Below are 13868 nucleotides of genomic sequence, written 5' to 3' on the forward strand. Positions count from 1 at the left end.
GGTCATGAGCGCACTGGGCACGCGCAGCTCGTTGTCGCTGCCGTGGTGTCCTACCAGCATCTGTTCCTGCTTTGGTATTAAAAATAGACCGGTGCTGATAACGACTTATGTTTCGGCTACATCACTTCCCGTCGAGAATCGTTTGTGCGCTACTTTCATTTTAATCACCGGACCGTGAACGCGGCGGAGCGCAAATGCGCATCGCTCTGCGCATCTTTGAGTCTTCAGAACCACGCCGTGGACAATCTCCCTGACATCCAAGGACCTCTCTCCTCCACAATCCGACGAGGCTTTCTTCGCCGCCTATGGCCGCACATCGGCATCCCTGAGCCGCTTGGCCTCGTCCCGGACCTTTCACCCATCCGCTGTCCTCACAAGGTCTTTCAAACGGGGAGACATTTCTACAATTTTTATTTTATTTTATTTTAAAATAATCACCGGCTGACTGTATTATTTTTTTAAGGACCCGGTGCTATGCAGGGCCCATCTATCTAGATCTTGTGATCAATAGCCTGCACGATCTCTCCTCCCACATTCGTCCGATCGAGACCCTGGTACTCCCATCGAGCCCCCGACGATGCATCCTAACGCAGTGATGCTGGCGGTGGTCCTTTTGGCGAACTTGATGCTGCCATTCGCCTCTGCGCAGAACGGTAAGACGACAGATGTGGCCGTGGCATGACTGTAAACATCACGTTTAGGGGGGAAAGTGACTTGACTTGTGCGAGGACGCCCGGGCGAGATGTTTCCAAGGAGGGCTGTGAGAATGACTGCGTTAAGGCACTACTATAGTTGCATGCATCACGACAAGAAGGCCAGAGTTAGACACTAAGAAATCTGATTTAATAACTGACCCAATAACCGTTGCAATAAATCCTTTTTGCAAGGTTGTTTGTTGCTGAATTAACTAATGTAGGTGTGTCTGTGAGAGGAAGGAACTGTCACTTTTATGGAAGTCGACCTGATTGGTTTTAAAAAGAAGAAGAAAAAAAAGTCTGGCTTGAGACATGTTTTGCACCTTTATGAAGCTAATTCTGAGATTTACACGGTTTACCTTGACATGAAGTGACAGTTCAGGGGTGGCCAATAGGCTGTCAGGGTGTATTTTTTTTTTAGTCCAATGGGGGTTGGGTAGCAAGAGCAAGTCAAGCAAGACTAACCTGCTCTGGATGCTGGTCGTGTAACTTTGATCAACACCAAACACAGGCTGAAGACTCACCTGGTCTATGTTTCACATACCAGGCCCTACTGTGTATAGGGTCACCTATGACTCAAAACTGGTCCTCATCCCACATTACCTGTCACACCAGCCTCCGTGGACCTTTCTTACTAGTTGCTTCAGTCTGCAGTAGTCGCAGCTCGAAATATACACGCAAATAACTAGTTGTTTCTTCCTCTGATGATCGTGTCTGAGCTACACATGCCTTTCCTTCCCCCGGAGATGTTCTTTTGTGACTTTCAAAAGATCGCCATCTTTTAATCATACAGAAAACTGGCATGATCCGGTCTCAGTAAATGTCAGCAACATGCTGCTGGGAGCTCCAGGCTGACCTCGTCTGATACAGCCTGTCCTGACTTTAAATTCTGTTGAATCACAATCACCTGGCGGCGGGGCACGCACATCAGCAGCCATTCATGAAAGAGAAAGTAAAATCAAAATGTTTTCCGTTTTTTAACAGAACCAGGTCAGGCACCTTGAGGAACCGTGTCGTGATTTGGTCCGTGACGTGTTTAGGTGCGGCTAGAATCCCATACCCACGTAGACGCCCATGATTTAACAATCCAGTGTCACTGACATGGTCTAATCCCCCTTCACAGGAAAATAAGGCAGAGAATTATTTTACATACTTAATCATTTAAATGCCTAATGCCTGCATCATCTCTGCTCTGTGTGTGGGTGGGCTTGGGGTGTAACACCCACTATGCAAAACTTAATAAGACATGTGTTTTGATGATAGCTTGAGAAGGTTGTTAAAGATCCACTCCGGCTCTGTAGCACATTTTAAGGATTTAATTTGGGAAGTATTTGAGTATTGGAAATGAAAAACCATATTTCAGTCTAGTCAGCACTGGAAAAATAAATTACACAGAAATTAAAAAAAGGAGAACAATCGGCAACATCTGGATTATTTCACAAAAACACAAACACAGAAGCAACGTTCACGTTCAGCTGGGCAGGAGACGAGAAACAACGTAGGCACCCGATGCAGTTATGTAACTAAATCGTATCTCTTGAATCCTGTTCTTTCTTCGTTTGCTAATTCCTCTGAAGTGACTCAAGTGTGCGCATGTGCTGCGAGGCTTTCTCTCACCTTTCTATCTGGAAAATCAAATACCCAATAAGCCCTCTATTGTTTGATAAAGCTCAAGCAAAGGCATTCCAAACACTTCCTGTGGTCTTTGCCGAAGTGTCGGTGCCCACTCGGCTGAGGCCCAGCTCGCACCACACAAATACATCCAGCGGTCAGTGAGAGGCAGGCTGGTGCCACCCAGTCACAAAAATCTGTCAGTGTTTCAGCCGTAGAGATCTATTTCATTCCGAGTAAATAGGTCCTGCGTCCATTACAGGTTTGATAAGAGCCATAATAAGCTACAGTTATCGTTTAACGCGCAAGGTAATAGTCTGACATTTGCTCACATTGCCTGCAAAAGCAATTTCATTCCTCTCTCCCAGTTCAGATTAAGGGTAATCGGGTGCATGGCTTCTTATGCAATCCTAGATTTTGCCGTGATATTGCACAGTTCAGGCAGCGGCGCGGGGACAATAATAATTATAAGTGCAGAAGAGGTAATCACTGAGTGGGGCAAGCAGAGGGAATTCATGCCATTATTTCCTCATGTTCAGGGAGAAGCAGGCCCGCTATAGGTGGCCGGTTTTCTGCGAGGGATATTTGGAGGACTGTAAATAGCATCCGTCCATTCTCCCTCGTTTCTATTTTTAGCCAGCGAGACACAGCACAGAGAACTGTGGCTTTAAGGTCCTTTTGTGAAAGTGAATCCATTAACTCTTAATGGACGGCCTCCTTGTGCACAGCTGTGCGTCCCTCTAAAGGCTCGCTAGGTGGCTGTGAACTATTTAAGATGAGCGATGATGCGACCGCTACGCATAGAAAATAAAGGCTGTCGAGAGGGTCACTAGGGGGCTGACGTAGTCTTATGGAATCCCCGCCCCCACCACAAACCACGTAGCCTGCTTCAGCTTGTTTTTTTTTTGTTGTTTGTTGTTGTTTTTTCGTGTGTTATCGCTGCCTGTGTGGATCAACACGCGCGGTTCGAGCTAACACGACCTTTGTTCAAGAAACGGGCTGATATGTTCAAAATGTAGTCACGATTCAAAAGTGGCTGCACCCACATGTCCTGCGAAAAAAGACGCCGGAATTACAATGTAGTTTTACTCTCACTTCTAATAACATACAACCCGACAGTGCATTTTAAGAAAAGCATTTCACAGCTTGTAGCAAATCAATCGGTAATCCTACATGATGCTGCAGCTTGCCCATTATCATATTTCGAGCAGGCTCTGGACAAAGGTTCATTTGTGGGTCTGGAAAATATGCTGTAGGATTGAAGCCAAATTCTTACACTGAGTCATGGTTGCCTGTTGTGAAATCTGATACGGCTGATTATGAGCAGCATCACACTGTATAAAACACTCTGCAGGCATACTCTATACTGATGCATGACTGTAAGGTGAGCAAGGATTTTTTTATTTTTTTTTTTAATAGTGGTTTGTCTTGGAGGGATTTGCTGAGCATGCACTCCGTCTTTTTCCAGCGACAACCTGCTTCACATTCATATAGTTACACACTTTCAACAATTTAGCTACGACGCTGTGCTTCCGGCTCTTCTTCAGGACAAACCCAGGTTAAGTGCGCTGCACGAGCACCCGGGCTCAGAGACAGAATGTTCAGGGAGTTTGCTGCCATTTATACGCAACCGGTTTTTCCCATGGGCCTGGATATTTTAACCAACGACACGGCAGACACAAGGATGCCTCTTTTACCTATGAGCTCATGCCAGCTGACGTTCGGCTTGCGGGACTCATTTAACTTGACAAATAATAACAACCGCAAGAGTGTTCAGACAGAGATTAGAGAAGACTGATTGTCACCCCTGCAGTAAACCTTTAATAGTAAAAGAGATTCTCTTGGAGATGTAGTTCATCTGTTTTTTGGAATGATTGTATTATGTAAATAATGATGGCGGCTGCAGGCTGCTCGGGTATTGCATCTAAATCATTTGAATTTCATTGTTTTGACCTCTGGAACAGAAATAGGAGAAGTTCACCGTTTGCGATTAAAGGATGGGATTAGAGCATTTCTGCTCTGCAAAGAGGTTATTGGGATTTAAATCTCATTAAAGTGTTGCCTCTCCTCAGACTCAAGTATTACCAGTCAAACAGAAATGGTGGGCTTTATTCCGAAGCCTTACCCTGTCACATGGATCTTAGTGATGTCAGTACGTTGAGGGCTTGCAGGTGTACATCACACCTACAGTGCGTTTTCCATGTGGATCAGAAGTCGCAATAAGAATAACTGTAACTGTTAGAGCAGATTAAGTCCAAATGGGATATTTACAATGATAATACAAGGTTTCCATAGACTGAACATATTTCTCCTGTACGATATGCAAATATAGATATCAACACATTTTCTTGAGCTAGAATAAAACAAAAACTGATTGAATTTCTCAAGATTACTACTGACCATTTAGCAATGACTAGTAGTAATCTGAGTAATCTGCCCATGCATATCTTGCCTGCAATTATTCTACATTTATTCTAGTGAGTGTCATTATTTTCCAGCTACTGACTTGCAGAATATTCAAACATTGTACAGTAACCATTTTAAACCACGTAGTCATCATTCATTAATGAACTCTTGGCCGCAGCAGTAATTTTAATGCCCGTAAGACTCAGTCTTCTGAATTTGAGTTTTTCAGCAACAAATCTTCTGAATGTTTTTTTTCACCAGGCCTCGTCATTTTTTTTATGTTCCAGGGAAGAATGCACTGTCGCAACCCCTTTTCAGCACAGTTTGGATATTGCCTCACAGTGTGTCAGAATTGCTAATAGACTCTGAAGGTGGATTGTCATAATCTACATACTTTAACTGAAATGAAGAGGAAGAAACCACCAGATGTTTGAGGTGGGAAATTCACCGAAGATCCTTACAAACATTGTGGAATTTTAAGAAATTTTTTGCAGTGATGAAGCATAAAGGTGAGGCACAGTTAATGGGAAAGGGCATGCTCGAGCACAAATATGACCCTTTGTGCTTGCTTTTAATCCATGCTTTACTTGTGGCCAAAGAGGATAATAAGGGGTGCATTTACCTGTAATTATAACTGCATTTGTTCACAAGTGTGAACTATCTGTTGATAAAAACATTCGTAAAAGAACAATAAGTAACCAAAAAAATATAGCCATGAATTATGCAACAGTTTGTATCTCCATAATGGGACAACAGACTACAGCGCTAACACCAGATAAAGCCATTGTCATCAGCTTTTAAAGAAGGAAAATTATGTGCGATATAATCTCGTTCTTATTACTAAATTTATTTTAAAAGTTGTGTTTAAAATCGTGGAAGAGGTGTTGCTTTCGCTGACACAACCGGACTAAGCTCACACAGGAGTTCTCACTTAAGCTTGGCCATTGCTGATAACCCCCGGAGTGTTTGCCAACGGTGCTTGTCTGTCATCACCCTGACTTGTTTTCTGTAAGGGAAGGGCGTGTTACACCTTTATGTTTGTTTTGTGTGTTTGGAGAGTAGTGACTTTGACACATTCCCAGTAAAGATCTGCCTAGATTTCAGCAAACACGCAACTGTCGGGAACTACTGAAAACACCCATGTGTGAGTGTGTGTGGGGGGGTTGTAGGTGATTATTCACTTTTGCCAAAATCGATCGATTAGTTAGAACAAAACTACTGTAACATTTAACAACAGCGAGTGAAATCCAAACAATGGCGTGACTGTGATATGCTGCAAATGACCTGTGAGGGCACATATATTTGTCACAGCATAATGCAGGTACAACAAAGCTGCACCCATATCCGCACACACACACACACACACACACTGATTAGCGCATAACCAGCTAGTTCATTGGCCCTAGGGGGTATTCCTACCCTCTGCTTGCTCTGTCTGTGTTGTGGGACTGAGGACTGAGGATCCAGGTTGTAGGCAGGCAGCTGACTCACCCTCAGGCTTCTTGGTGGTGGTGGTGGTTATGGTGGCACATTGTCAGTCCTCGGGGGACCTCTCGTCTCTACCTACGTGAGGGGAGTATGTAGGCCGTAATGACAGCGACTTCCACACAGCTTTGGACGGAGCGTGTCACAGAAAACTACTCCTTATTTTGGGATATTACCATGCACATGCAGCTTTAAGGAGTTAATTTGAGCTGAAGCGTGCATATGGCACAGCGAAGCGCCCATTTGTATTGCACTTTAATAATCCGTCAAAGCATGTGTTAATGTTTAGGTCCAGTCAATCGCGGCAACTACCTGCCTGCACATCCATCCACAGCCTGCCCGCTTGGTTAGTATTACTTTGTAGCCATTTCCATCAATTAGGTTATTATGTTGAATTCTACAAATGCACAAACATGTTGCACGCTGAAAATCCCCCCCGTCTTTTGCCAACCTGTTACCTCCTGTTTCAACACGATATTGTACATGTTGCAAAATTTCTACATCTTGTGCATTCTGAGGAATTACGCAAACTCCTTCCACAGCACTGCAGCTAACAGACTGCCGGTTGCGTAAAATTGTTGCTGAAGGAACTTGCATTGACTTATTTTAATATGGATCGCAGTGCAGTACAGTTAGTCAATTATTCTTCCCTTGATTGACAGCATTAGTCATTTTCCGAGCAGAATCTTTTCAATCCTTGCTTTTCCCAGCCTTATATTGTTATGAATTCAATACTTGTGTATCTGTTTTTAGGCTGTTGGTCAGGCAGGACATAAATTTGAATAAGTCACCTCAGGCTCAGAGCGCCTACTCAACAACGTACATCATGTTGCATTGAAAATGTAATCAGCTTTGCAAAAATGCCACCCAAAAAAAAAGAAAAAAGAAAGAGCCGCTTTCGTGCATTTGCTTAGCACAAACCCAACTGAAAGTCGGCGCAGCTGCCAATGAGTTGACCATGTTCTTTCCCAGAGATCCACCAAGCTCATTTCCCTTCCATGACCAAGTTGCTGAGAGCTGTCCACCGCCCGCAGACCTCTGTCACTTCTCGTCTCCCAGCATGACTTTGAAACGAATGAGTGCCGGCTGGCTGCTTTGAGTTTTGTTTTTACTGCCAGTGTAAGCTCCTTGTTTAAACAACACGGAAACGGCTCGGCTCATTGGTCCAGTGTTGTCTACAGTTTGTTCTGTGCATATCTCTCCACAGAGTTTCCCTGAGCCTGAATTTAAATAAAGTCATCTGCTCCCTTTTCTGATTTAATTTGCCGTCGCCTTGGAGGACATTCATTACCTTTCTTAAGTAGCTACTACGCTATGATTACAATCTCTTATGCATGGATGACATACTCCTAGTTATATTAAGTCATGTGACACACCAATAGCAGGGTGTATCATAGTAAATGCTCTGTCAAACTTGAATATTGCTTGAAGTGTGTAGGAGGAAAGGCTTGGATTCACCCTCCGGGGTTGTGGTGAGCTTGATGGGCCCAGATGTTTCCAGAGAAAGGAAACAAATGCTAATTACTCCACATATCTCTAGGCATCGCGCATAGAAGCACAAGCACCTAATATCCTCAGACATAGTGTATCTTCTGGTAAGACGACTGCAGACTCTTTGCTAAATTCTCCTCGCAATTTTTCTTTCCTCTCATCTAATGTATTTTCACATGGCTGTGAGTCATGAGCTGGTGTTGGGCAGCAGACTTGTTAACTTGTTATTGTGCCACCAACTAAAATGTATCGTGACTGAGTCCAGAATAATGTTCTCAATCTGTGCTGACTCTATGGGTGCACTATGTGCAAAAGGGCTAATATACATTTTCATCTTGCGGTTAAACTTTGAATATGTAATTTGAATGAAATGTGACCGGCGTCATTGCAGAGAGGAGGCTGAATACTGTGGGTGCAATCCTTTCTCAGGCTTCTTCAAGCTTATCTGTTCATGTGCTGATGATACATTACTTTGAGCAGGGTAGACAGATCTAGGAGGGCCTATAAGCTGTTGTATTTAGACACAACACTCGGTTGAACTCTCGGGAGACCACAGGCTCTTTGTTCCCATTTCCTCTGCAACAATTCAGGGCAGAGTTAAGGCAGTGCATTTTTATTATTTATTTTAGCACATGTGGTACCCGGCTGACAGGCTGCAGAGCACTGTCTGTGGACTAGGTGATTTTTCATTAGGCAAGGTTCATTAAGGTTGGCAGAGTGTTGTTAGGCTAACTGCCGATGTGGAACAGGGTCATGAATCAGACACAGACGCAGCATGGTGCAGTCATATTTGTGGTAATGATGCTTATGGATCCGCTGGATGGATTGTGGATTCTATTATGAAATTCCTAGCATTTCAGAATTGAAAATGTTTCATATTTCACATAAAGTAAGTCAACGGGGTGGCTCACCAGAGTGGGAGGAAACAGGGGGATTCAGTGCCAGCTGTGAGTTGCATTCGGGACGACAGGGTATTTAAAATCACAAATCAGTCCTTCTGTGTTTCTGGAGAACCGATTTGAACTTGAACTATCCTATATCACTGTGACCATATGTGAATTTTAAAAATCTGCTCTTAAAGTCCAGATTATCTAAAATGTAAGCTGGCTGACCTAATTTCTGGCTTTACCAGCAAGAGCTGATAGGGATGAAAAGAGATTACGGTACATACAGACAGTTACATTTTTTTGTGGCAGTGACTGCAAATTGCTTTTAGTACACTTTTAGTGCATTTTTAAGTGTTGGGAACAAATATCCATGTGACCTGACAATTATGGAATATTAATCAGGCTCTTTTAAAACTGATGTTATTTATCGTGCTACAGCATCGCCTACAAGGTCTGCTAGAGATTATGGGAAAACATAAGATGGTATAAAGCTATGTCTGTAAGGATTTCCTTTAGCCGATGCACTTTCCTCCTACAGACCAATGACATGCATGTTATGTGAAGCGGTGACTCTAAATTGCCTGTAGGTGTGAAAGTGGGTGTGAATGTGTTTGTCTGTCCGTATGCGTTAGCCCTGTGACAGCCTGGCAACATGTCCAGACTGTACCTCTCCTCTCACACATTGTGTACTGGGATAAACCCCAGCAACACACAATCCTGGACAGGATATTTGAGACCAGAAAATAAATTAATGGTAATAGAAGGCTGGTGTGGCACGTAACGCATGCTAGAATGTATTGTACGCAGTGTTATGTTATTTTCTAGTGATTGAGTCAAATTTGCAAGTGGGAGAAATCCTTCGCCCATAGCACACCTTTAAGATTTAACTAAATATGTTTTTGTCAAATTGACAAACTTACTAACATTTTTTGCACGTAGCGATGACTTGATGCCTTAATTTCAGTTTCAGGTTTAATTCTCAAGTCCTACACTACACTTATATCCATATTATTTGTTCAGCAGTGGCCAGTGAACGGTCTTTGTTGAACAGGAAGTAGGCATATAAGGCAAGTAAGCCTGGCGCCTGTGGAAAAGGGTTTGGAGATCACTCACATTCTTGACTAGACACACTGTTAAGAAACCGACTTTGACTGATTGAGCATGATGAGAATGCTCAAACATTGTGTTGATTATAAAATGTAGTCACCTGTGTATTGCATTTACTGTACTGTAACCAGTGTTTTCTCTGTTTGCTCAAGCACACGCTCAAGAAAGGTACATTTCACAAGTCTTGTTGCAATCATCCTTAGGAGGTTACATGTGAACAAGGAAGAGACAAAAAGAAAGATTAAAGAAAATGCGCAACGCGCCGGCTCTACTTGCTGTCAAGGATTTCGGGACTAGTCTGACTATGACTTTGTCTGACAGTTGGCCTAAAGTGGGCCGGGGAACCTTGACGCTAAACGGACTGGATTTGGACAATCATTAACCTTCTCTGTTTCCACCTATCAATGATTTGAGGCTTGCTTCTTTTTTGGTTTGCATTTAATCATCCTCTCTTTGGTTCGTATGTACTCTGATTCTGTTTAATTTCCTTTTCTGTCCCTTGGCCTCACCATGCCTTCCTTCTGCTCTAACCCTCTTCTACCCTTTCCTTCCCTGCCATCCCGATACGCTTTTCCTCTCCAGCTGGGTTTGTGAAGTCGCCACTGTCTGAGACTAAGCTTACGGGGGACACCTTTGAGCTGTACTGCGAGGTGGTCGGTAACCCCACTCCAGAGATCCAGTGGTGGTATGCTGAGGTCAACCGAGCCGACTCCTTCAAGCAGCTGTGGAACGAAGCCCGCAAGCGTCGGGTATCCATCAACATGGCCTACGGCAGCAATGGGGTCAGTGTGCTGGGCATCACGCGCCTCACACTGGAGGACTCTGGGACCTATGAGTGCCGGGCAAGCAACGACCCCAGGCGCAATGACCTCCGACAAAACCCTGCCATCACCTGGATCCGCGCCCAGGCCACCATTTCGGTGCTACAGAGTGAGTGGTCTATGTCCCCGTAGTACCTAGATGGTGAACTACAAACCCCCTCTCCCAACCACTCCAACCTGTTAGAAGCATCTCAAGAGTCCATCCTCACCACAGCGGTCACTGGCAAGGCAAAAATAAAACAAACACCAACCACGTTATTTATTCATATTTATTTTTTGAGTTGATTTTTTTTTTATAACTAGACCTTTTCTATTCATCTAAATCCCTTTATCCCGGTGGTTTGTTTTTATTATTATTAAATTTCATTTGATACCTTTGTTTATTTTTTCTCCTTTACTGAAGTCAGAAAATTCCATGTCTCCCAAAATTACACGCCCATTTTAAATTTTTTATTTTTATTTTTTGTAAGTGACCACAAACCCAGGAACTTAGCCCAGTCTTTATCTACATTTCCCTCTTTCCTCCCGCACCAAGCCTTTGTTCTGACTGTCTTATGTGTCCTTTTATAATATTCTTATCACTATCTTTTTATCTGTATTTCACTCCCATTTCCCGTTCCTAGATTTATTTGTGATTCCTTTGGCATTATGTTGTGTCTCTTGCGTTGCGTGGATTGTTTTATTTACTTCAAAGCCCTGCCCGCTAAATGCAGTGGAAACCTAGTGGCGCTTTGAAGTAATGGTCCTTTTGATTTGGCTTTCCCACTCTGGGCGCAGTGTAAATGGGACTGTAAGAAGACACAAGGAGGGATCCGTTAAGGTGTAAAACAGTCTCAGCTCCTTACTGATAAAAGCAAACGTTTTCTGCTTTCAAATTTGTGTGTGGTAATCCAATAAAGGATGAGACCACGCGGGGGCCTTGAGTATCTCACTCCTCGTTCAGATGAGACAGAGATTTCGCTGCTACACAACAGTCTCTCTGGACCTACCTGTTCAATGTGTTACCTTGTGCCTTCTCAGCCATTAAGTGTGTGACTATGAATCAGTAATGACATTATATCCTTCAACCCTCTGCTCTGGGCACACAAGCGGTCAAACAAACTGAATTTTTCGACTGGACCCTTCTAATCTGTGCATGCTTCAGTGCTCTGCCCACTGGAGCACAAGGAAATGTGGAATGTTGTTAGTCATAGTGAAGCGCTCTGAGAAGTTTAGAGGAGTCTGGTCTCCGAAGGCTCGTCCGATTGGGCAAACAAACAATTTGTGTGCTGATTTGAGCACTATTCTAGTATTTGTAGGGTCCCTGTGATTCCCACCCTAATAAGAGATGCTCACTTGTCTCATATACGTGCCACCTACTCTCCTGCTTTTAATCAAACAATCCAGATCCAGTCCCTAAATATATTCTGTCATTACTGAGAAGTAAATGTTCTCTGCATATACATGTAATACATTGTTACATGTATATTACAGGCTATACATAATAGCCCATTGATATGAATGTATAGTTTGTAGTTCGGGAGATATGCTTAAGTCTGACTGTCTTGTTATGGCCTTCTAGTTTTGCTTAATTTAGTTTGTGAATGTGAATCACTATATCAGTAAAAATCAGTATATATACACGAATATACTGTGTATGCAAATTTATGCCATTTTCTATTTCCCTTTAAAAGCATTTTGAAGGAGTTCACATATTTATAATGTATGCATGGCTAAAGTCTACTGGAGATATGTCTTTGTAATATGTACTGCTACTTGAAGAGATACTGCACCCAAAAACTACAAAACTTTCCAAAAATTGTAGTTTTCAATTAAAGGAGGATTTTGGGACACCACTGCCATGTGTCTATAGTGAATGCTACAGTCAGCAGCTGGTCATCTTAGCTTAGCATGAAGGCTACAAACAAAAGCCAGAAACTGCAAGTCTGTTTCTGGCCACAGGTAAAAAAATAAAATAAAACCCGCCAACTTTAACGCTCTTCAGTTAACGTGCTGGTTAAAGCAATGCAGAAACTGTAAATGTGGCATTAATATGTCGTATTGTGTCAGACTATTTCTTGGCCAGAAACAACCAGGCTACATGTTTCCCTGTTCCTAGTCTTCATGCATAGCTAAGCTGCCAAGAAGCTGCTTGTAGCGTCATATTAAATTACTTCATCCAGACATAACGGTGGTTTTGGCTCATTTGATTCTCACTATTAAGAAAGTAGATGAGTTTGTTTCCCAAAATGTTGCTTTAATTCATGTCTCTTGCAACTGACTCCAACGGTGACAATTCTTTTCATGCTGGAAAAATGTCTATGGCTTCTCTGTCCACGGAAATATATCTACATACACACCTCCTGCATCATATTTCTTTTCATTAGCCTTACTGAAACACCCACACGCAAAGATTATACAGCAGGAGATAGATTTCTGCAGATATTTTTATGTACATTTTTCCAGCACGATAAACATTTCACTTTCAGGATTCATTGTGGCCAACATGAATTCAGGTTGAGGTTTCTTTGTGAAAGAGTAAATTACAAGTCTTTTTCAGCCACTTTTCACGGGGTGAGTAATACTCAGACACACACACATACAGTAGATCTTGTGTGGAGTATCACTTAAAAAAAAAAAAAAAATGACATGCAGTAGATCTCAGTGTACAGACTACTGTACATCCAAAAAGAAATAAGCATGTTTCGGTATGTGAATTTATACTGATTGTTATTAAAGAAAATGCATTATTAAGAACGAGTGGTTCAACTACGTGTTCAGCAGGCCCACTATACAGCGTGCGAGGATTCAGCTTTCTCTGACGGTGCACGTATTGGGTTGCATCGTGCTACAATGTTAGTATTTAAGGGCCTTGCCTTGCCTTTCACGGTATCATAATGCTCCCGTAAATATGGACCGTGCCAAGTTGGTTAGTGTGTTTCAGCCATTTAGTTTGATGGATTTCATGCACCTTGGCAAAATGTACTGGAATGTGGCCCCATTTGACAAAACCGTCAAGTATCTACCAGCTAATTGGATACGACACCAGCCTCAATGCAGCAGAGTCGTCAGAGTACCAGCGAGAGGAAGGCAGGGTGGTGGGGGGGTTCTTTACATTCTGATATGGTGATAACAATCCAGCAGTTACCACAATTTAGGTTGTGACACGGTGTCCTACAAACAACCTTCTGGTGAAATTGCCTGCGGACCACAGAGCCGTGTTTGCTAAATGTTAATTTATGTACCTCATGTTGTGTGTGTGTACGCATGTCTCAAAGATACTATTAATAGTACACATGGCTCTGCTTTGTGGGGAAGAGAGCGATGTGAGGGGGGGGCAGGGAGAGATATCCCTTTGGCTATCGAGTGTACGGAGTTACAGGGTG

At 42.9% G+C, this 13868-nt stretch overlaps 1 protein-coding gene across 3 annotated transcripts in view; it reads left to right on the forward strand.

The window, feature by feature from the left end:
• nptnb (neuroplastin b) overlaps positions 1-13868 on the forward strand; it is a 26997-nt gene continuing 13129 nt past the window's right edge. Inside the window, exons 1-3 of one of the 3 annotated variants that reach the window (XM_047580004.1) lie at positions 2-378; positions 464-653; positions 10265-10612. In XM_047580004.1, coding sequence (XP_047435960.1) covers positions 578-653; positions 10265-10612 — 424 coding nt within the window. In that variant the 5' untranslated portion in view covers positions 2-378; positions 464-577. Of the gene's footprint in view, positions 654-10264; positions 10613-13868 lie in introns of all 3 variants that reach the window. The other 2 variants (XM_047580005.1, XM_047580003.1) reach the window with 2 other exon arrangements.

The sequence above is a fragment of the Mugil cephalus genome, chromosome 3, assembly GCF_022458985.1.
Source record: "Mugil cephalus isolate CIBA_MC_2020 chromosome 3, CIBA_Mcephalus_1.1, whole genome shotgun sequence".
NCBI classification, from domain to species: Eukaryota; Metazoa; Chordata; class Actinopteri; order Mugiliformes; family Mugilidae; genus Mugil; species Mugil cephalus.